General features: G+C 51.8%; 7 protein-coding genes across 7 annotated transcripts; 5 read left to right on the forward strand and 2 right to left on the reverse strand.

Moving 5' to 3' along the window:
- Window positions 1-633: 633 nt before the first annotated feature.
- NCS57_00903500 (uncharacterized protein) lies at window positions 634-2,189 on the forward strand (the record flags this gene model as incomplete). The annotated part of the gene is made up of 10 exons (XM_053058824.1): window positions 634-735; window positions 790-828; window positions 901-994; window positions 1,048-1,073; window positions 1,144-1,162; window positions 1,212-1,343; window positions 1,391-1,413; window positions 1,467-1,504; window positions 1,549-2,106; window positions 2,153-2,189. 10 exons carry the CDS (start codon window positions 634-636, stop codon window positions 2,187-2,189), a joined length of 1,068 nt encoding a protein of 355 aa, XP_052912655.1.
- Window positions 2,190-2,605: 416 nt separating this feature from the next.
- Window positions 2,606-3,827, forward strand: NCS57_00903600 (NAAA-beta domain-containing protein; the record flags this gene model as incomplete). The annotated part of the gene is made up of 2 exons (XM_053058825.1): window positions 2,606-3,117; window positions 3,164-3,827. 2 exons carry the CDS (start codon window positions 2,606-2,608, stop codon window positions 3,825-3,827), a joined length of 1,176 nt encoding a protein of 391 aa, XP_052912656.1.
- A 1,092-nt stretch (window positions 3,828-4,919) lies between these two features.
- On the reverse strand, window positions 4,920-5,504 carry NCS57_00903700 (N-acetyltransferase domain-containing protein; the record flags this gene model as incomplete). The annotated part of the gene is made up of 1 exon (XM_053058826.1): window positions 4,920-5,504. The coding sequence occupies one exon, from the start codon at window positions 5,502-5,504 to the stop codon at window positions 4,920-4,922; it is 585 nt and encodes a 194-aa protein (XP_052912657.1).
- Window positions 5,505-6,646: 1,142 nt separating this feature from the next.
- NCS57_00903800 (Calcium-transporting ATPase) lies at window positions 6,647-10,616 on the forward strand (the record flags this gene model as incomplete). Its single annotated transcript, XM_053058827.1, has 2 exons — window positions 6,647-8,012; window positions 8,059-10,616. 2 exons carry the CDS (start codon window positions 6,647-6,649, stop codon window positions 10,614-10,616), a joined length of 3,924 nt encoding a protein of 1,307 aa, XP_052912658.1.
- A 534-nt stretch (window positions 10,617-11,150) lies between these two features.
- NCS57_00903900 (uncharacterized protein) lies at window positions 11,151-12,266 on the forward strand (the record flags this gene model as incomplete). The annotated part of the gene is made up of 1 exon (XM_053058828.1): window positions 11,151-12,266. The coding sequence occupies one exon, from the start codon at window positions 11,151-11,153 to the stop codon at window positions 12,264-12,266; it is 1,116 nt and encodes a 371-aa protein (XP_052912659.1).
- Window positions 12,267-12,934: 668 nt separating this feature from the next.
- Window positions 12,935-15,071, forward strand: NCS57_00904000 (Amine oxidase; the record flags this gene model as incomplete). The annotated part of the gene is made up of 3 exons (XM_053058829.1): window positions 12,935-13,225; window positions 13,271-14,639; window positions 14,689-15,071. The coding sequence occupies 3 exons, from the start codon at window positions 12,935-12,937 to the stop codon at window positions 15,069-15,071; spliced, it is 2,043 nt and encodes a 680-aa protein (XP_052912660.1).
- Window positions 15,072-20,064: 4,993 nt separating this feature from the next.
- Window positions 20,065-21,480, reverse strand: NCS57_00904100 (uncharacterized protein; the record flags this gene model as incomplete). The annotated part of the gene is made up of 5 exons (XM_053058830.1): window positions 20,065-20,354; window positions 20,407-20,682; window positions 20,729-20,846; window positions 20,907-21,093; window positions 21,155-21,480. 5 exons carry the CDS (start codon window positions 21,478-21,480, stop codon window positions 20,065-20,067), a joined length of 1,197 nt encoding a protein of 398 aa, XP_052912661.1.
- Between the last annotated feature and the right edge of the window lie 1,933 nt (window positions 21,481-23,413).

Consider the following 23,413-nt stretch of genomic DNA (forward strand, 5'->3'; position numbering starts at 1 on the left):
GATCAGCCCGCTAAAGGCCTCTAGAACGCCCTGGATCGGGAGGAGGCCCAGGCGCCGGCGGTGCGTGCCGCTCAAGCCTCTCGTTAGCGTGGACCACAGTGGAATGTCCTTCTGCGAATGGCTGGCTTGGGGGTCTAGAAGTGGCAAGGCTTCCCCGAGGGGACAGGGGGCGAGACGGGGAGCTCGATGGGTAGATATGGGCTGGGGACGCTCACAGTCCTCTGTCACGAACGAGTCTCCTTCCCTGTAGAGGCATTCCCCCGGATAAGAAGAGCAGCCTCGGCTTGCATCGAACGCGTCACTGAAGCCCCTCTCCCCGACCGTGTTCGTCGTACGTCTTTGAGAGGCGCGGATAATTAAACATCCCATCTAGTGAAAATCTGCTAGGAACCCTAGGGCCACAGTTATTCCAGTAGTGAAGGACAACCCGGGTCTAGCACGCAAACGGTTCGTTTATTAGCATTACAGTTCTTGCACCTTGGATCGATCGCGTGAGGGGAGGAAATCCTGACCTCTTCTGCTCTTTGTTGCAATCTGACATTGACACGTCGATAGACGAACGCGCGACCCGAGTAGATTGATTGACTGTCGACTTTGATCTTTTCTTCGCTCGTTTTACCGCGCGGTTTCGCCATGACGGGCAGTCCTAAGTCGGAGAAGGGGAGTCAAGAGGGTAGTCCTAAGCCTGAGCAGCGAGCAGCTCCCACCACCGAGGATGAGCCTATCGAGGCTGAGGTGAGAGTGAACGCGCCGTATTGATAAGAGTGGACACTGAGCAAGCAATCCCAGGAGCATGAAGAAATCGGTGATAACGATTCGGCACTGGGCGTAAGTGAGGTCTTGATCGACTGACCAGGGTCACCTTTTTCGTTGGCGCTTGTCGCTGATCTTCACGTGCAGGACGATGCTGCCAGTTCTACGGCGTCGATGCGATCCAGCATTCTTCAGTATCGTACCGAGAATGGACGGACATATCATTCCTTCAGGGAGTCGAGTGAGTCTGCCAAATACTCATGAGAGAGCGATGAGCTGACTTTTCCTCTCAAGTCAATTACGTACTCCCCAACGACTCGGTAAGAGCGACAAGGGTCAATCTCGATGCGTGTGTTGGTTCATGGTGCTAATTGCTTGGCATGCGACCAGTCTGAGCAAGAACGTCTAGGTTAGTGTCATGGTGATGTTGCATTGGGGATCTTGCTAACCTGTGTTAGATCTTCAGCATCATTTGTTCACGCTTACGCTTGGAGGGAAGCTGTACCTGAGTCCGATTGGTAAGGACGACAAGCCTATTCGACGATGTTTGGATGCTGGTACTGGAACTGGTGTTTGGGCTATCGACTTTGGTAGGTATCTCGTTCACTGAAAGTAGTATTCTGCTGACCTCCAACAGCCGATGAGCATCCTGAAACAGAGGTATAGCTCGACACTCTACTATTCATGATGAAGTCAAGATTGACACTTATTAGGTCATTGGCATTGATCTCAGCCCTATCCAACCAACCTTGTACGTCTCCCCTCACAATGAGATACCTTCGCTCACCAGCCCAGCCTCCCCGCCAACCTCTCATTCCAAGTCGACGACCTCGAAGACGAATGGACCTACAGCTACAAGTTCGACTTCATCTACGGCCGCATGCTCGTCGGCTCCATCGGCGACTGGCCCAAGTTCTTCAAGCAGAGCTTCGACAACCTCAACCCCGGAGGATGGATCGAGTGTCAGGACATTACCTTTCCCGCCGAGTGCGACGACGGCACGCTCAAGAAGGGATCCTACATTGATCAGTGGTTCAGTCTCATGATTGAGGCGACAAACGTCTTTGGTCGCGGTGCGCAGAGCGCGAAAAAGTACAAGCAGCAGATGATTGATGCTGGGTTCGTCAATGTCACCGAGGTGATTTACAGGTGGCCTACGAACCGGTGGCCGGCGGATTCGTATTACAAGGAGCTGGGTTTTTGGTGTTGTCACAATATCGCTGGCGAGTTGTCGGGTCTGTCCATGGCGCTGTTTACGCGTGCTTTGGGATGGAGTTCTGAGCAGGTAGAGGTGTTTTTGGCGAATGTGAGGACGGATATGAAGGACAGACGTATCCATGCTTGGTGGCCCATGTAAGTGACTCCGTCTGGTGTTGTTGGAGACTGCTAACTTGTATAGACACGTTGTATATGGCCAGAAGCCAGAAGAAGCTTGAGACTGAATTCAAGGTGTCACGAACTGCAATGATTTATAACAGATTGGAGGGTTTATTATTCCCGGATGATCCGGGCTAGCCATATTGAATTCTTTTTTAAATCACAACTGTCCTTTCACTCCCACCGTAGTCGGATGACCCAGATCCTCCGTGCCTCCGTCCCCCATGCTTCTTGTCCTTTACTTGATCCCGTCTAGCTGCTTCGTCTAGCTGTCCTCTTTGGTCTCTTTCAACAGAGCCAAGGCCACTATTTTATCTCCGGTCACGGCCGAGCTGTCCCGAGATTGGAATCAGACCAGGATGTGGCAAGCTGAAAAAGCCCCAGCTGTCACTTTAAATCTCTCAGGTACGCCCACCCCTCGCACATCTTTTTTTTTCTTATCAATCTGATAATCTACATGACTCCATCACCAACCATGGCGCAGGACAGCGACATTCCAACTTTTAAGATCGACCTCGCCCGATCACCCGAGGATCGATATGTAGACGTCGCGGCTACGTTTGGACCTCGAATTCGTACTCTTGGTCATGTTTTTGACGAGCTGCTCGAGTCGATGCTGGGTTCCAAATGGCTTGCTCGGATCGCCAAGTTTCTCGCCAGGGTGTTTCTACGACGCGTGCACGATGAAGAGGAAACGCGTGAGATAAGAGGATTTGCCAAGGTCGCTCGGTGCGATCTCTTTCTCGTGGTGGCGCTCAACGTGTTTCTGGATGTCATGATGGGCTGCACAGCTGGCTGCGTCAAGGTCAAGGGGAAACAAGTGCAGGATGAGCGTCTGATGCACTTTCGCACTCTTGACTGGGGGTTGGATCCGCTGAGGGATTTGGTGGTTGTGCTCGAGTATGTAGACTCGTCCAAGGATCCAGATCATGTCATTGCCACGTCGATTACATATGCTGGCTTTATGGGAGTGTTGACTGGAGTAAAGTATGTACTCTGTGCCTTGAAGTGTTCAGTGCTGACCTTATTAAAGGGAGAATTTGTCACTCTCTCTTAACTATCGCCCGTTGCATCTTTGCGACAACTCTCATCTTAAGAAGCATCAGCTTCTCGTTATTCTTGGCTTCCGGCCTTCTGTGTCTTCTATCCTAAGGCACACGCTCTTCAACCAGCAAAAGACAGAGACACCATCTTCTCTCGTCGAAAGCGCCAAGCAACTAGCCGGTGTCCGGAGTGCACCATGCTATCTTACCCTATGCGACGGAAACCATGCAGTCGTGATCGAAAAGGACCTCTTGACTGGTCGTCTCCGAGAGAACGACCGCTTCATCGTACAGACAAACCACGACTCGTGCGATGCCACAAGATGCGGCACGGAACTACGCTCCGAACCAGTAACTCCCCACCCTGAACTCTGGCTCCGAGATTCCAACGACCGCATGGATGTCATCAGCGACAAGTGGAGTGACCACTGCAGCACGGAAGCCTCTAGCGATGATGAGGCTGTTGTGGTGGATGACAACAAGAGCTCTGTCAAGCAGGAGACTCTGCGGGATTGGATGATGGATAAGAGGATTTCGAATGGGTTTACGCATTTTGCTTGTATTATGGATCCGGCTACGGGGAGGGTGCCTTGGTTGAGGAGGGGACCTGCTCCTGAGGTTAAGATGGATGCTGAGGATGCGGCCAAGGAGTAGGGGTTTTGTGACAGATGTATAGATAAAACTGTGCCTAGATACATTATAGACGAATGATAGAGTATTTTCTGTCAGTTTGCTTGAGTTAACGGTCTCATTGAAAGTTGGCATCAGCCAGTGGCTGGTCGTAGTGAGTGTCGCATTCTTTCATGTACCTACCAACGTGGAATATTGTCATGATATCCAGAACACAGTTCCAGATAGGTACTATAACTAGCTCTCATTAGGCCTATCAGGAAGGAAGATCGATAATCGTGGTTAGTGAAGAACACTTTCACCTCAGGCGGCCACATAGAGACTGATGGCTCAACCGTAAGGACTGCTACCTACAATCATCTAGAAAAACAGCATATATACTATGAAACATCTGAGCCAAATACTGGTCATGTAATTCCAATCTAACATTTCATTTGAACGAGTATCCATGGCTGAAGGCTCGCCATGTGCACTTGAATTTGCTCGACTTCATGTCACACCTGGACAGCCTCTAGGGTACCAGACACCAGCTAGAAAGTGAGGCCGATAAGCTGATAAATTACTTCCTATGAGTTTGCCGAGTGGCTATGCTGTCTCGTGAAATGAAGGGTTTTATTACAATCACGAGATGATGACGGCCACCGCGGACATCCGGCACAGGCTTATAAACTCTACCATGAGGGATTTGAACGTCCTGTGATGGAATCAAAACTCAATACTCATACAAAATATCGAGCACTGCCTCACACTAACACAGCAACCTTTTGAATCTCATGTTTCTATCGCACTTGAGTCGAGTCGCTGACCTGCCCCTTTCCGCAACTCCCGGACTTGTCCATCCGTCGCACGGGTTTCCCGTTACAGTAATTTTGCCCCTTGAAAAAAACACAGCCTCTGCTCCGCCTCACAAACACGTCAGATCAAAGCTTGTTTTATGGACTTTGTCTTCCGCCTTCGGCGTTTTGCATTGTCCGTGGTGGCCCTTGCCATGGATGTAAACATGCTGTTTGAACATGGCCAATGACGTCACGCCATAGACATGGGCCGTGATGTGCAGCATCAAGATGTGGGAAATAAGCTTAATTAATAAATGGCAGGGGACGATAGCCACTAGAGCTAGTTCAGGAAGGAAGCTGTCTTTTCCTCTGCCAGCTTCTCCATGTCCTCCTTGTCAAGACGGAGGTAGGCTATCGGATCCATGACCTTTGCCCCGAGGCTCTGATAGAACTGCAGAGCCCGGTGGTTATCCTTGTAGCACTGCCACTCCATCCGAGAGCACCCCAGCTCATTGGCCTCCTTTGCGATGGCCTGGATGAGATCCCGCGCGTAGCCCCTGCGGCGGTACTCTGGGGCCACGTAGAGATCTTCCAGGCAGACTCCCGATCGGCCAAGCCAGGCTGCAAACGTGAGGAAGTAGGTTGCCATGCCGGCGATGCCCTCTGGTGCCACGGCAAGGATGATCTTGGTGAAGCGGCCACGGGGATTGGAGGTGTCTGAGTCTCCAAAGTCGATGTTGTCGAGGAGGTCCTGCTCGGTTGCTTTCACGTTGGAGGAGGCACACTGCTCAGCGGCAGTTGCACGCATCATGCCGAGGATAATCGGGACATCTTGGGAATTACAAGTTATTGGTGTGTCGGAAGTTTTGATGGCTTCTACTGTACCTTGGCGTGTTGCGGGTCGGATAACCAGGTTGCTCGACATGATGTGAGAAATTACAGATGATGAATAACGAAATGGGCGGTCCGTTCTACCAATACGAAACGTGAATGTCACTGGCGCCCTGCAACTGACACTTGGGCAGAAAGCTGCACATTGTGGGACCTGGAGCTAATCACGCCGCGTCACCGACATACCAAGGGAGGAGGCTGTGCTGAATTAGCGTGAGGAGACGAGAAGCACGAGTGTCGTGTCTCAGCAGGTCGTCCAAATGGCAAAGAGAAACAGAGAAAAGAGATTGTGATTGCCCAAAGCTCCACCCCGTCTCATGTCGCGTATCAGGCCGTCATGTGTGACCCAGAGACAAGATGAATTAGAGGTCAACCTGTTAGGTACTCCCATCTAGCGCCTGGGGAGACATAATAAGCTTAAAAGAAGTGGCGGGACCCACGGGCTTGACATCGTCTCTGCTGGGTCTTGGCCAAGGTCGCTGGAGTGATTGGTCTTGGCGGTATGGCCACATCGGTGAATGGCCACACCAGGGCGAATGCCCATTCTCTCTGTTTGTTGCCACTGGAACGTGCCATTTGAGATCGAGTGATTGTTTTGAGTGTAGATGTCATCCACAACAGTTGAGAGAACCTTGAAGATGCGGTGCTTACCCGTGGGTACATCGCGTTATATGCCTCAGTTAGGCTCTAGCCATGACCGCGAGTATCCATAAGTGTCGAGGCAAATCAGCACTTTTGCACAACTCGCCCGGTAGAGTAGGTAGGAGACAGACCTTTTGCCAAGATATTGGACCACCCCTCACGGTCCACGCCGTGATCTGCTCTCCCAGAAACCAAGAATTGATTGAGTCCCCGTGAGACGCCAATCACGTCGAGCGCCGAGAACTTGGCATTGCGCTTGAGTAGGACGTGGCTGTGGCTGTGTTTTCTGCACTTTTTTCTCGTTTCTCTTGTTTTCCCGTCAGACCAGGCTCGTGGTGTGATTTGATCATCGTCGGTTGTGACGTGTGAATGTGCAATTTACAAGGTGCTGGTCTGCCTGTTCTCTCGTGCACCCCCAGGCTCTCTCTCTCTCTGATCTACTCTTCTCTACTCTTTTCTCCCGTCTCATCTTTCACAGACAGACACTGCCATACTCCATGACCTGAAAGGTTCATTCACCCGCCAGATGCTCACATGGACTCCAGCGCTCCCCAGCCGGCAGGGCGCCCTCGCGCGCCCACCATCACGGTAGACACTGCTGCAATTGACGCTGGAAACGATGATGCCGGTAATGCTCCAGTGCGATCGCCCGCAGGACTCTCATCAATCAATACTGACACACTCTCCTCACGAATAGGCAATCCAGCCTCTGTAATCTCTTCTCCCCTCGACGACGCAAACACCCTGGCCGTGCCCCCGTCCAAGTCGAGGTCCGAATCGTGGTCCTCCTCGCCTACCACCAAAGTCGGGTCTGACCATGATCGCGACATCCACGTCTTTCGACAAGCTCAAAAGGGCGACATCAACGAGATCCTCAAGGCCGACCCGGGCGAGGAGCACCTCTACAATGTCGACAACAACCCTTTTGCCTTTTCTCCAGGCCACCTCTCCAAGCTCATCAACCCAAAGAACCTGTCGGCCTTTGCGGCGCTCGGCGGACTCCCCGGCCTCGAAAAGGGCCTGCGAACAGATAGTCGCGCGGGCCTGAGTCTTGACGAGGGGAAGCTCTCGGACTCGGTGTCCTTTGAGGACGCGACTGCAGCGACCAGCCCGTCAGATTATTCGCCCAAGCCGCCTAAACATAGCGACACGCAACCTAGCCAGCCAGACTCGCATGGGAAGAAGGATAAGTTTGTCGACAGAACAAGAGTCTACGGGCCTAACCGATTACCGGAGCCAAAGTCCAAGTCGCTGCTTGAACTTGCCTGGATCGCGCTGCAGGATCGTGTGCTTATTCTTCTGAGCGTCGCTGCTGTCGTATCGCTCGCACTAGGTCTGTACCAGACGTTTGGAGTTACTCATCATGAAGGCGCCAAGATCGAATGGGTAGAAGGTGTCGCCATCATTGTCGCCATCACGATTGTCGTCGTTGTTGGTGCTCTCAACGATTGGCAAAAGGAACGGCAGTTTCGTAAGCTGAATCAGAAGAAGGAGGATCGTCTCGTCAAGGTGACGCGATCGGGCAAACCCATGTCCATCTCGATCCACGATGTCCTGGTAGGAGATGTCATGCTCCTCGAGCCCGGTGATGTTATTCCCGTGGACGGTGTATTCATCGGTGGACACAATCTCAGCTGCGACGAGTCTTCAGCCACTGGTGAATCGGATCTCATTAAGAAGGTTCCTGCGGATGCTGTTCTTCACGCGCTCTTGCACGAGGATTCGCCCAAGCTTAAGAAGCTTGATCCCTTCATCATCTCGGGCGCCAAGGTTCTTGACGGAGTTGGAACGTTTCTGGTTACAGCGGTTGGACAGCAGTCTAGCCATGGAAAGACTATGATGTCTCTGCGCGACGACCCAGGATTGACCCCATTGCAGGCCAAGCTGAATCTTCTGGCTGGTAAGTTGATATGGCTAGGTCTTGAGTACATCGCTAACTGTTGCAGGTTACATTGCAAAGCTGGGAAGTGCCGCTGGTCTGCTTCTATTCTTTGTCCTTCTCATCGAGTTCTTGGTCCGACTTCCCAATAACGACGACACCGGCGAGCAAAAAGGCCAGAGCTTTCTCCGAATCCTGATCACCTCCATCACCATCATCGTCGTTGCGGTTCCCGAAGGACTTCCTCTCGCCGTGACGCTATCTCTTGCTTTCGCCACCAAGAAGATGACAAAGGAGAACAACCTGGTACGACATCTGCAGTCTTGCGAAACTATGGGAAATGCCACTGTTATTTGCTCCGACAAGACTGGTACCCTCACCGAGAACGTCATGACGGTTGTTGCTGGCTCTCTGGGTAAGAAAGGTCAACTGGTATTCGGCGAATCCAACTTTGAGCAAGACAACGGCTCGGGCGCAAAGAAGGACGAGGCTCAAGGCACAGACTTGATCTCTCTCAACCAGCTTTCATCCAAGCTCGACCCCGAGTATCAGACCTTTCTCAAGACGGCCATTACTGTCAACACTACAGCTTTCGAGGCCGAGGAGAATGGTAAGCAGGGCTTTGTAGGAACAAAGACCGAGACGGCCCTGCTCGACTGGGCTCGTCGATGTCTCGGTCTTGGTCCCCTGGCCGTCGAACGATCGAACCATCCCGTGACGCGCCTTTTCCCTTTCAACTCGCAGCGCAAGTGCATGGGAGCTGTTGTCGAAGTCCCCGGCCAGACCAAGGATAAGCCCAAGTACCGTCTCTTCATCAAGGGTGCTTCCGAGATTGTCCTTGCTCAGTGCACCACGATTCTTGGTGATCCTACAAAGGCCCCTAGCACGGAAACGCTCTCAGACTCACACAAGGAGGAGATTCGGGACATGATCTTTGCGTATGCTACCAACTCTCTACGAACTCTGGCTCTTGCGTACCGTGACTTTGAGTCGTGGCCGCCTGTTCTGAGCTTGAGCCCAAGCTTGGGTAACGAGGAAGAGGGTTCCAAGGAGATTGACCTGACGGATCTTGTCAACAACCTGACATGGGTGGGTGTCGTCGGTATTCAGGATCCTGTTCGAAAGGGTGTCCCCGAAGCTGTTCAAGATTGCGCCACCGCTTCAGTCTCCGTCAAGATGGTCACTGGTGACAACGTCGAGACTGCACGAGCTATCGGCCGCGCATGTGGTATCCTTACCGAGGAAAACGTCAAGGAGAAGAACGCCGTCATGGAGGGTTCCGAGTTTCGTAAGCTCGATGAGCGAGAGCGGGCAGAGGTCGTCAAGGGCCTTCACATCCTGGCTCGTTCAAGTCCTGAGGATAAGCGTATTCTCGTCAAGGCTCTCAGAGCTCAGGGTCAGATTGTTGCTGTTACTGGTGACGGCACAAACGATGCGCCAGCTCTCAAGGCTGCTGACGTTGGTTTCTCGATGGGTATCACCGGAACTGAGGTCGCAAAGGAAGCTTCAGACATTATCCTCATGGACGACAACTTCTCCTCCATCGTCAAGGCCCTCGCCTGGGGACGCGCCATCAACGACTCGGTCAAGAAGTTCCTCCAGTTCCAGCTCACGGTCAACATTACTGCCGTCTTCATCACCTTTATTTCCGCCGTCTCGGACGACGAGGAGACATCGGTTCTCAACGCCGTGCAGCTTCTCTGGGTCAACCTCATCATGGACACCTTTGCCGCTCTCGCCCTCGCTACGGATCCCCCTACCGGAAGTCTTCTCCACCGTGAGCCTGAACCCCGTACTGCGCCTCTCATCACCATCACCATGTGGAAGATGATCATCGGCCAGTCCATCTACCAGCTCATCGTGTGCTTTGTCCTCTGGTTCGCAGGCCCCAAGTTCCTCGACTACCCCGAGAAGGAACTGCGAACCCTCATCTTCAACGTCTTTGTGTTTATGCAAATCTTCAAGCTTGTCAACAGCAGACGCATCGACAACCGTCTCAACATCTTTGAGGGCCTGCACCGCAACCACCTCTTCATGCTCATGATGTCCATCATGGTTGGCGGCCAGCTCATCATCATATACGTTGGAGGCGACGCCTTTGTGGTGGTCCGCCTCAATGGTCCCCAATGGGCCATCTCTGTCGTCCTGGGCTTCTTCTCCATTCCAATTGGTGTGCTCATCCGTCTCTTCCCCGATCGTTGGTTCCAGGCTATTGTGGATGTTTTGGTCAAGCTGTGGCCCAAGTGGCTTCGTCTGCGGAGGAAGAAGAAGTCACCTGAGGATGGCGACGAGACCCCTACAAACCCTGAAGACTACGACCTGGGTGATGCTCTGTTTGGTATCCGCGATGATCTCGAGTTCTTGAAGAAGGTCCGCGGTGGACGCATGGCGGTGTTTAGCGATGCCATGGCCAAGTCTCGTGAGCTGATGCTTCTCCACCGTCATCGTTCCGAGTCTCGCTCCAGGAGCAAGGTCAGGAGCAGGAGAGGATCTTCGCGATCTTCCAACAGACCACCTATCTCGCCCATGATGTCTGTCGTGGGCATGCCTGGTATCGTGGCGGCTAGCGTTGGTGGTCTTGGACCTTCTGGTCAGAGTGTAAATGAAAGGAGCGAGAATCCTTAGTACGATAATAGAGTGCGATGTTCGATTTCGATCAGTTTGTGTTTTCTTTTTGTTAGCATATGTGGCATTTTCCTTGGTGCGGGAAGGCTTGGAGTTGTTAGAGGGAGTGGAATTAGATCGTCTTGTGCAAGCTACGAACAACACGTCAAGGTAATAGGCGTGAAAAAGGAAATAACCATTAGTGTGTACGATTTGCTGAGCTGAATAAAACATGAAGGTATCATGACCTGTCTTATCTTATTATTTGGTGATGCCCTCGATCTCTCACGATCACGGCCTTACCCTACACCGACACATTCACTCAACATCGCATGCCAAGAGTGGCTATGTTTTCACCTGTCGCCCGACAAACATGGACGTGCATTGTCTAACTCGCAAGGCGGAATTATCATGAAACGCAAACAACAGCTGAATGCCTTGGTCTTGGCGGATCCTCTCAGTTGCCGATCGCGGAATTAAATGCGGAATATCGTCCCTTAAGATGGTATTCATACTTGAGACGCCCTCATTTCTCAATAAACATCGTTAATGAGAATGGCTTTATCAACCAGAGCATGTGCCGCTCTATGGCTGGCGACAACTGTAGTCGCTCAATTCACCGTCACGTCCAACTATGTCATCTCAAAGACCACGGATGAGGCCTTTACTAGGACCTCAACATTGCCGCTCAGACCTATCGTCGCACCAACTGGTGAAGCCATCTCGGTGACCACGTCCACGAGAAGCTACAATGGCCTCGAGATCGTCATGCGATACTTTGAACCTGGGGAATTCGCCTCGACAGACATCCAGCTCACGACGAGCGGAACCAACCTAGACGGTCCCTTCACGTACTACTACCAAGGCATCGTCTACACCGCGCCTGTATCCTGCCCGACGCCATTCACAGTCTCGACCAGAACGAGAATCATGATCCCCTCTGAAGTCCGCTCTCAGTTCTCTCCAACCAGCCTCGCCAGCAGAACAGGCACACACGACAACGGAGCCGTCTACACCCAGGTCACGGGGTACCTCTCTGACGGCGCCGTGCGGATAAATGCCGCAGACGCGTCGTCTGATTGGCTCGCCACGTATTACCTGGCCGACTGCCGTAACCCGACGGCGACGGATGACTCGTACTGGGGCAATCTCGAGCCCGGGACGAGTCGTGATGATCCCGTCAACGACTGGCTGAACGAGAAGTCTTCAGTCAAACCGTGGGTTATTGCTCTCGCCGTCGTCTTTCCGAGTCTGTTTCTTCTCGGCTTCGTCGAGTCGTGGTTCTGGTTTCGGAGGATGATGGTGGGGAGGGGAGCTCTGAGGGTGGGCACAATCTGCTGGATCCTCATTTTGCCGCTTCTGCTCTTGTTTGTGAGGTATGCGCCCGCAAGACGAGATACCGATCAATCTGAGCTCCGGATCCGATGGAAGAGGTTCAGGCTCGGGACCAGAGTCAAGCTCTGGCTGCGCTGGGGATTTCGGAAATCATACCCGACGGAGCTGCTGGCGAAGCCGAGCTCTTCCTTGCAGCCGAGGAATTCTGCCGTCGAAGAAGTAGAGGAGAAGGACAGTCCGTTCAACAGTGACGGGACAAGGAGGCGACCTCCGTCAGAGGAGGGAGACGTGGTATGGATAACAGAACCGGGGCCATCGCAGATAATTACAAGATGAGCAGAGTCAAATCATTGTCAGTCAATTGACAAGACATTCCGGGTCCGGGTCAATCGACACTTTCACTGATACAGTCAATCGACTCGTGTTACGCGACCTGGTGAGCTAAAGGGTATCGATGCCTCTTTTGAACAAATTCATGAGAGTCCCAGATTCTCGGCCCCGCCACCACATGACCCTCGATTGGTCCCTTGGAGGGTCAGACACGAATCAATTGATCAATGAGAACCGGCTATCTTGTCCGTCACGAGATGCATGGCAGCGGGGCTCAACCGCCACTATCCAGCCATCACCATACACTTCCTCAGCCTCCAACCCTTATCAACCCGCTAGATACCAATTCGGTTTATCTATCCGTGCGGCTCATACCCCGCGATCAAGCAGCATCCCCCGCAGGCTAGTCCCCATCAGGTAGCCACACGACAAGTGCCGTCTGTCTCTCTGACCTTGTCCTGTTGCCGTAATGTTTGCTTCCCAAGTTCCTGACCAGATAAGCCCGATAAGGAAAAAAGAGTCGGTATCGACGTTATGGCTTCCCAGACGAGGCATCACTTGAGGCTTGACCTGCTCGTGAGGAGACATGGCTGAAAAGTATATCAAGGAGCCATGTGCCTGCTTTGTTGTTGATCTTGCCCAGACACATCATCACAGCTCAGACAACAGCAGCCATGGTACTCCCTCACCCTTTCGATCCTCTCTCTGCCGATGAGATCTCGGCTTCCGTCGACATTGTCAAGAAGTACCATTCCGGGCCATGCTACTTCAACGTCGTCTCTCTGCACGAGCCTCGCAAGGCTGAGATGCTCCGATGGCTCGAGCATCCTTCCGACAGCAACCGTCCTGCCCGAATTGCTGATGTTGTTGTCATTCTTCCTGACGGAAAGGTCTATGATGGTCTTGTCGACCTCAAGACCAAGAAGGTGACTAAGTGGGAGAAGCTGGATGGTCTTCAGCCTATTGTAAGTGCCATCACACTCTTCAACAGCCTTGTCTAACACAGATAGATCACCCCCGAGGAGCTCAACCAGGTCGAGACCATCATGCGAAAGGATCCCGAGGTCATCAAGCAATGCGAGATCTCTGGCATCCCCGCGTCCGACATGCACAAGGTCTACTGCGATCCTTGGACCATTGGCTACGATGAGCGCTTCGGCAACTCTGTTCGCCTCCAGCAAGCCCTCATGTACTACCGCCCCGACCCGGATACCTTCCAGTACCAGTATCCCCTCGACTTCTGCCCCATTTTTGACGGCGCCAAGAAGGCCATCATCCACATCGACATCCCCAAGGTCCGACGTCCTCTCAGCCAGCAGAAGCCCATTGACTACATCCCCCGTGCTATCGAGGCTGCTGGCGGATACCGAAAGGACATCAAGCCTATCAACATTACCCAGCCTGAGGGTGTTTCTTTCACCATGAATGGCCGTGTGCTGTCGTGGCAGAACTGGAAGTTCCACATTGGCTTCAACTACAAGGAGGGTATCGTGCTCAACCACATCACCTTCAACGACAAGGGCATTGAGCGTCCCGTCTTCTACCGTCTCTCGCTCTCTGAGATGGTTGTGCCTTATGGCAACCCTGAGCATCCTCACCAGCGCAAGCACGCCTTTGATCTCGGTGAATACGGTGCTGGTTACCTGACCAACTCGCTGGCTCTCGGCTGCGACTGCAAGGGTGTCATTCACTATCTCGATGCCGACTTTGCTACCCGCGATGGTTCTATCCGCACCATCAAGAACGCTATCTGCATTCACGAGGAGGACAACGGTATTCTCTTCAAGCACACCGACTTTAGAGATGACTCCGTCACCGTCACTCGTGCCCGCAAGCTCATCGTGCAGCAGATCTTTACTGCCGCCAACTACGAGTACGCTTGCCAATGGGTCTTCCATCAGGACGGAACCATCCAGCCCGAGATCAAGCTCACTGGTATCCTCAACACCTACTCTCTCAACCCTGGTGAGGATGCTGGTCCTTGGGGTACTGAGGTGTATCCCCAGGTCAACGCGCACAACCATCAGCATCTCTTCTGTCTCCGCATCAACCCCATGATTGACGGAACAAAGAACACCGTCAACATGGTCGACACAGTCCCCAGCGACGCTCCTGTTGGCAGCCCCGAGAACTTCTACGGCAATGCTTTCTACGCCAAGAAGACCAAGCTTCGCACCAGCGGCGAGGCCAAGACTGACTACAACGGCGCTACGAGCCGCACATGGGAGATGGTCAACGAGTCCAAGCTTCACCCCTACAGCAAGAAGCCTGTCTCTTACAAGCTTGTGAGCAGAGAGGTTCCTGGTCTGCTGCCCAAGCCTGGTAGCTTGGTGTGGAAGCGTGCTGGCTTTGCCCGCCACGCCGTGCACGTTACTCCTTGTAAGTTGCCTTCACTCACAATGATCTTTACGCATACTGACCATTCTAGACCGTGACGATGAGCTCTGGCCTGCTGGTCGCCACGTCCCCCAGACCTCTGGCGAGCCCTCAATGGGTCTCCCCCAATGGATGGCCAACAACAACGAATCTACCGAAAACACCGACATCGTCCTCTGGCACACATTCGGCGTGACACACATCCCCGCCCCCGAGGACTTCCCCATCATGCCCGTCGAGCCTATGACGCTGCTCCTGCGGCCGCGCAACTTCTTCACCAACAACCCCTGCATGGACGTGCCTCCCAGCTACTCCATCACCCCCACCCAGGTGGCTGAGAAGAAGGGCGCGCTGGATCAGACCGACAAGGTTAGCCAGCTGGCTTTTGGTGGTAAGAGCTGCTGCTCGGGTGGAAGTGCTTCTGCTAGGCTGTAAGCGTGGATTTGAATGTGGATTTAGTGTATATATACCATGGCATTGATGAATAGCAATAGAGACTGCTTGATTGTTCTGCATCTGTTAGTTCTTTGTTTTGAAGCAGCACTTGACGAACCCTGCTCGCCGTGTGACCGTTTCCGCTTTGCCAACACCTGATTTTGACGTTTTAACCCCTAATATGTGTCTGCGATTGATCATGATTTCGCATTCTGAGGGGTAGGGGATCTTCTACTTGTCGCACAGGCGCTAAAACCTGGAGTTGTTGAGATTCTGATGGCAGAAAGGCATTACAGGTAGCACGTGATCATTCACGTACCATGTGACAACTGTTGCCCTCAAGGTCATTGTCGCGTTTACCACCAGACAGGAGAGCATCTTCCCTTGACCTTTGGCCTCATAGTTTCCTTGTAGCCTCGCATTCAGTAGTCGCCGTTCAAAAGCTGTCCGCATGGCTCAGACAACCTGGCGACTCGCCTGACGAATACCCTACAGCACCGCACCTTCAAAGCCGACCACCCCCATTACACTACGGCTGTATACATTCAGCTTTAGAACCCATTTCACAGCCACGCCGAAATCGAAGCTGGGAACATCTAGAAGCGCCGCCTTTGTTAATCCCGGTTACGAAGAATTCGCCGCCAGTCGCGAAGGTAAATACGCCACCCAACTCAACAAAGAGAAGCCTGGGGACGCAGGCCTGATTCGAAGACAAAGAGCCGTTGAAGGGTGCGGCTTCTACTCTCTAAACTGGTGGACATGGAAACATCGATGACTGCGAGGAGCAAGGGACAGAGGATCTATACGACGAGCTCGGTCTGATGGTCTTTCGATCTACCAATTCCCACGGGGCAATCATGGCACCGTGGTCGACACTCCCATACATCAGGCATGGCTGCATGATCTCAACCGACAGTCGAGAACTCGGCAATAACCACCCTGAAAGCACCGCCGTTAAACGCAGCTACGCGGACGGCTTTCACTGCCAAAGAGGTTACAGTCATGGCCGTCAGCCTCGCATCGCATCACGACCCGACCGTAACGAAGGTGGGGGAGATGGACAGAACCTTGGGCGACATGGGAAGGCGTTGGCTAATGTAGAACGATGGAAGTAAGACTTTGAGGGCCAATCCATACGCCAGATGAATGAGGCCAGTGTTGGCTAACGTTGCAAACAGGAATGGGCGTCAGTCAAGCATAACAAACAGGCCATTAAAGTACATGGTCGCAGCGCAACATGGAGGCTCGGCGACAACAGATCGAGAGACTCGTCTCCAAACGCGACAGTCCCTTATGTTGCTAACGAGGCTCGTCAGATCGCGCCCAGAGCCAACAAGGAGCAAGTCACCTCTTGTGCCCTTCCTACTCCTAGCAAACCAACACTGGCTCTTGTCACCCAGGCTCCGACTCCGAACCAGACAACCCCGGCTTCAGCTCGCCCCAAGTGCGCCCGCCGCGCCGCTACCTGCGAGGGCCAGAATGGCTCGGCAACTCCAAGAAACGTGATCCCATCATGGAAACATATTCGGACGGCGCCTGTGTGCGATGAAAACCCTGCTCTCCCTGCAAACAAATTTGGCCTTCTTGGCAACACAGCTCAAAGCCTTTTACCTTCCGAGCCGTTACCATCTAGCGGCCCCTTCAACGTTCGAGACCCGACCTCGCCTTCTGGTACATAAAAGGCAATACGGAGGCAACCCTCTAAACCACCCGCTATCAACCAGCCACTCTCCACTGTACGGATGGCAAGATAGCTGCCCGTACTAACTTTGCCCTGTCCGAACCATTTACGGCTACACTGGATTACATGGCGGACATGATTCCTTACAGGCTCAAGTTGGCTGTAGCAAAGCTACACCGGTCCAGGAACAAAACCAGCTTCTCGTGGTATTTGCTCGATTTGACCTTGACGTAGGTTACTCCAAACCAGCAGTTGGGCATGACTAACAGCTTTCAGAACCTTGCAAAACGTTCCCGGAGACTTGTCCAACGTCAACGTCGTCAATCTTTGCGAAACCATCACAGCTTTCGATTGCATTTATGGTATTCTACGCTTTAAGGACCCCCACAACCGTCTCGACGTATTGGTCACTTCGTTCGATATACGCCTGTTGGACAGACCTTGAAGATGTTTGCAGCCATACCGTCATGCTGGAATATCCCAACTTGTTCATTGATATCACCGATGCCAAGAACACTCTTTGTCCCATGGGATCTACCCATTATGTCAATTGGGCTTTCATGCACATGAAAGGCCCTCTAGACACGTTCCACATACGGTCCAAGATCAAGGGGCTTGTTTCTGAAGGAGCCGGGAGAGCTCTTGTCTGAGCCCTATCACATATGGTACCTAATCCTATAGTTTCTCATAATTATTATCCGACATATCCTAAACCTAGAAAGTGGGAGTATCATAAGTAGCTGGCCAAACGCCTGGATGGTTCTCAAGCGATGAATAGAGCTTCTGGCCGTGTCAGGTTAACAATGGCCTAAAGGTGAGGTCAACAGAATGGGAGAAAAAGAAGACACACGGGTGGTATCTTTCATGTCAGCTTCCTGGATCATCTGACCAATGAGGAGAGTAAGACGGCTTCGAACGAGATGAAAGAGATTTACGGGAACAGACAGACAAGGTTCTCCATGTGGATGCTCTCACCAGCGTTTCTGAAGCTGGCTGCGAATCTCTTGACTCAGGGGACAATGTTTGGGGGCCGTGTCATCAAACCCATGTTTACACATCCTAAGAGCTGCACGGATCCGAAATAGGAATCGTTAGTTGACACTTGAGCTGAACATTGTCGTGATCTTGAGGACCCGGGATGTGGAGAAACTGGCCAAGTCCTTCTTGGCCCGTCAATGGAAGGGTCAACTATCTCTACGAGCAGACGGGAGCTGAGAGTCATCTCCTTGAGACGTCCAGAAAGATAAGAAAGAAATGCTTTGATTTGTTTCTGTGCCTAGAAATAGGTCTACCTCAAGGGTCTTGTCTTCCTTCTAATTTCTTTGAACCAGTTTCTGGCACATTTTCAAGTCGCAGGTCTCGCTAGGGCTCGTTGTTGTAGGAATCCCTGCTCCCCAGCCGTGTATTCGACCAATCTGGTAGCCAAAGCTCTGGTCAGATCCTCTGGAAGATTCGTCAAGGTAACCGCAGCCACCATATAGTGGAGGAACCTGTCAAATGGATATCCATAATGATCTAACAAGTTTGGTTTTATCCCCCCTTGCACCACCATGTCCCAAACAGAGCTGTGATGCCTGTGCTGTCCACTTGCCAACTGCGAACGCCATTTTCCAAAATCCCAAAGGATGCAGATTTCTCCGTCTGGGACCGGGAGACCAAAAGTCTTGACGAGGTGATCAGCGTATTGTGCCAGCTCCCACCGGAAGCGAATGGTGGCAGCCACCCTGTTGAGCTCCTCTGCTGGCAGCTCCCTTCTTACTGCACGAGCAAGTGTGCCGCGCACCAGTGGACCCCAACCGCAGTCCCAACCTCCAGGGCAGGTTTGTAGAAGCAGCCATGCCATTTCAGGCACACGGTTCTGACGGATGAGTTTTGTCATCTCGTCCATCATTGCTTGCTTGGGGGTCTTTGATGGCCCAGCAAACCCTCGGGAAGATAAATTGGTGCCTATGTTCACCGTGTTTCGTGTAAACCCGTGAGACCTTTCCATTTTCTCTCAAAGTGTGAAAGCAGGATTATGGCACACCTGATACAAGAATTGCCCCACTGGTCTGTTGTTCTGCGCAAGAAGCGTGAATTTCTGAAAGTAGCAGAGATGGATCAACCGATTTCTGCAGATGCCGAGGACTGACTGTGAAATCGCTTTGTGGGTTGTAGGTAGCCTGTGGAAAGGGAGGAAGGGGTGTTTGTCTGAGGGGTTGGTCTATCGTCGTGAAGCGAACTTGTTGACGCCAGTGATGATTCAATGACGAAGCTTGCGAAGTCATGTCAAAAAGATTTTTGCCAATGAAAGGAACAAGAGGGGGTTAGGGTATTTATCCTTTCTTGGGAACAGAACAGCTGGCATCTTGCATGTAAGGTTTGTCTTTGCATCATCTAACCTCACGTGGCTGCCTTGATGAGGCTTTCAACAACTGGTTTATAGTTTTTTTGTGCCATAAAATTTTATCCCGAAGCTTCCAAGTTGAGAGATTTGTTCGTTCAACACATTCTCTGACTTTGAGGAGGGAACTGTGTCCAATAATCACCTCGAGGTACGCCCAAGCTTGGGAACTTCTGCCACAGGTTTGACCTGTCCACATGATTCAAGTCTGAAAGCATAATAGCGTTTAATGGGGCATGAGAAGCCATCGTGGTTTTATAAATACCACTAGAATGGAATATAGAAGTGATCAAGGTGATTTAACAACCTGGTTAAATCTCTCTTTGATCTGGATGAGGAAAAGTGTGAACTTTGGTGGTTCATGACAGGACAAGAACGAGATAAAAGGACCCTATTCACGCTCGCCTTCTCAGACTACTGGCAACTTCCTTGCCGGAAAGAGAAACCATTTCGGTGTTTTACCCGCCGATGACGGTGTAAACTCACCTCTTCAGAGCAGATATACGAATCACATTTCCACCTCCAGCTTGATAAGCGAGTTCTTTGACGTGGTTGATGATAATGACACTGCCCCCTTTGATACCAAAGATTGTTGAAGTAGCTTGTAAGGGCAAGCATCGAGAACAAGATGGGCCTAAGATTGGCTCTCAGGCAAGCAGAACAAGCAGAAGGGTGCTTTCAACGTGTAAGGATCGTCAAGATCAGCTTCAAGGGCTCGGTCTACTAGAGTCACGTAGTTCCACATATCCTAAGAGCTAGAAACAAGACAGTTACTAAACAACTTGCCCTTGGTTATGGAGCGTCTTATGATAACCAAGTTTCAGAAAAGATACCAATACATACGAAGTAGCGAACCTGTGATTTCAACCGCACAATTTCCAAGAACCCAAACAGTTACTGCAGCCCAAATAATGGCACCCTACTCATCACTACTCCTCCATTGAAGTCTTCACACCATAGTCTTTCCCATGCTTGTGTACCATCAGCCTCGTGGCATCAACTTTCTGGAAGATCTCGAGCCCCTTGCTCTTCAGGAGGTCATTGATCCGAAAGTCCTCACTGCTCACATCGACGCCATAGATTTCGCGCAACAGTCGCTCATACGACTCGTACTGTGGCGTTCCCCGATCAAAGAAACTCCCAGCTCTTGTCACGACGAGGAGCATGTAGGTTTTGCAGCATGAGCCGAGGAGGTCGACCTCCTGGCCGAACTTGCCCACTAGAGTATCTTAGCGAGACCCGTGACCTCGAGGGCTAGATATCTAACTTACTCTCTTCAACGTTTGTATATTCCTGGGCTTTCCTGTACCATCCAATCCCCGGAATCCCGGAGAGGATCAGGCCAGCAACACCAATGGGCCAGAAGGCCAATGTTGCCAGACCAGAACCGATGACCATTCCCACGGTTACTTGCCTCTGGAAGTCTCGCTCGTCACCTACCCGGCGGCAGAGCATGCCGGCAGCTCCACAAAATGGCACGTTGCTTCCCATGACCTTGTACAGGGTGTTTGCTAGATATTCCATGTCCAACTCACAGCACTCGTTTCCTACAAGGATTTAGATCAACTTCTTTCTGTCGGGTGGTCCACATACCCAAAGCATCGGTTGCATCTTTCAGCTGACGACCGTATCGGTATAAGGGCGTAACGGTATATACCAGTAGCTCAACAAATGTCTCGGTGGGTACCCTCAATAATTCGCTCTGGGCATCCTATGAAATCATTGATAGAACCCCCTGCGCCATCTAATTGGGAATAGAATGTCGACTTACCCGTATGGCACCGTCCGACTTGACCGAATAAGCCTCGATCAGCCGTCGCATCAATGACAAGGCCATTCTTAATTTCGGATTAGTTGGCCCGACATCTAAGATCGCTTCGATAAACTCGTCAGTGAGGAAAGGCACGAGCTCGCCGAACTGTTGAAGAAAGCACTCTGCGAGCCACAGGGTTTGTTCACTATCGAGGTTAGAGCCGCGTTCGGGGGATGCAACACTCGTGATGTTGGATCCACACATACACCCAGTTCAGCTTCTCGTCATTGTTCAGATCCGACGCCAACTTGAAATTGTCATAAAAGTCTTGTAGCTGCATGAGAATCAGGCAACTCCCAAATATGCGGTCACATGCCGACATGGATGACCGTCGCCACTCAGGAATGACACGGTATTTGTAGGTCGAAAAGGAGTGCCAACCAGCGAGCTTGCGGGATAGGTTTCGAAGAACTGAGTGGTTAAACGGATCGTTGGCGCGACGGAGGCGGTGTCTGAGGATAACCTGGCGCGGTGAAACGGTCAATGGAATGGGCTTCGCAGCGATAGTAGAAAGCCCAAGGGGAGGAAACATGCAGAAACCGAAGCTCCAGCCACTCCTTCTCGAGGTTCTGCTGGCCAGTAGCTTTCCAAATCCCACTCAAGGATCTCATCTTGATACAGAAAAGCGATAGCGGCGTTGATGCCTTCTTCATTGATAGCGAAATCCCGGTGCTGGCAGATAAGAACCATCCGTGCTTAGAGAGGTGATGTAGATGCCTTCTGTAAGAAAGTCAGCACGTCATTGGCCAGGCCAAACCAGCTCCAAAGCCCCCTGGAAAGAAACGCCTGGCCCAGTGTGATGGTGGTGTCCATCTCGGCAGATATGTCGGACTCATTGAAGGATGTGGAGATTCCAACTCGAGACAAGGGAAATACAGGGCATACCTAGGCTTATGTGTATTGAACATGCATTGATGCCCGATACAATGCAATAGAGCCTGACTGCAAGCCACCGAGCGTTGATACGCCGATTGAGGCTCAGCCTGCCGTAGCGTAGATCTTGATACGTATTAGGCAGCATTGTTGATCTCTTTGGATAGTATAACCACACGGGACGAAGAGGTTAACAGAAATAAGGTGGAAAATCTTAATAGGAGTAGGTAACTGTAGTCTAATTTTTCATGATCATGTCACTGAGGTACTTAAACTCTCTTCAGATACTTATTCAAAGATACCATAACTCTTACCTAAGTGAGACCCCCGTTGAGGGACCTTGATGTATAGAATGAGGAGATCAACTGTGTAGATCACGACGGGTGACTCTGTACACGCCCAGTAGATCATGCTCGCCTGATCAGCGGGTGCGAGATCCAGCCAGACCAACTCAGGGAGCCAGGTTCAACACCATCATTCCTCACACTCAGGTGCCCAACACGGCGCCTCCAACAAAGGAAGACGGCCGGCGAGGACGTTCAGTTTAGCCCCTCGATGATCATCACTCCGTCAACTCTCTGGCTCAGACCTCCTATGGGGCGCGGAACTGTTCCACGACTTCAACATCGTCGTCTACGCGCCACATTCACTGGCAAGGAGTGGCCTCCTCGGATGCACGGCTGCCCTTGGCTTGAAAAGTCAACAGGTAACAACCACGACCACCAGTGATTCATACCTTGCTAATAACCTCGCAGAACGATCTCACCATCGTGCTCACATCCAGTGAACAGCCAACTGACTGAATAGCTGGAGTAATTAATCGTCACTGTCCATTATCACGTGTCTTCAGCAAAAGACTTGGCTGGAAGGAGCTCACACATGACGAACTGAGTGACGGTTGAACATAACATTTCAACAGAGGGGCAAATCGCACAAAAAGAACCTCATAACTCCAAGACCAATATGTATCACCCTGCCGTAAACATGTACAGCTATTCAGTATTCTCTACCCTTAATCCTAAGCCACATCTCTCTTGCCGTCATGTACTTCCGCAACCTCTTGATCGGTGGTCGGCTTCGCGGCGGTTCTCGCTTTAGTGGTGGCATTGTATGCTCTGCCCGATCGGCCGCTGCAGCGGGAGCTGGGGAACGACCTGGGTTCAATTGTGGGATTCTTTCGTCGTATCTCGCGTGTGTGGGTTGAACTTCGTCTACACGAGTAGATAGGGTCGTGTTTTTATCTACTTGTTGGCCGAGGTAGGTATCATACTCCTTGCAAGTATCAGTTAAAGAATCAAAGGAGGCAAGTATCTGGATTACGCGAGGAGTCTTTGTGAGATGATAGGCGTGAAGTGCCTTAGCGCGGTTAAAATTCTTTAGGTAACAGGAGAGACCTCTCACGCGGTAGATAGCACTATATCCTCGGGCTTCCTAATCGATGTCAGAGTGGATAAGGTGACTATAATGTTCATAAAGCCGTCGATAGGCCATCTGCGTTCGCGGTGCCTCAAGCCACCCGATTGCACCGTCTCGAAGCTGAAGCCCGTGAGCAAAGGTTAGAGCGTAGAGAAACAATTCATGAGATCCTAATA

Source organism: Fusarium keratoplasticum, chromosome 6 (assembly GCF_025433545.1).
Source record: "Fusarium keratoplasticum isolate Fu6.1 chromosome 6, whole genome shotgun sequence".
NCBI lineage: Eukaryota > Fungi > Ascomycota > Sordariomycetes > Hypocreales > Nectriaceae > Fusarium > Fusarium keratoplasticum.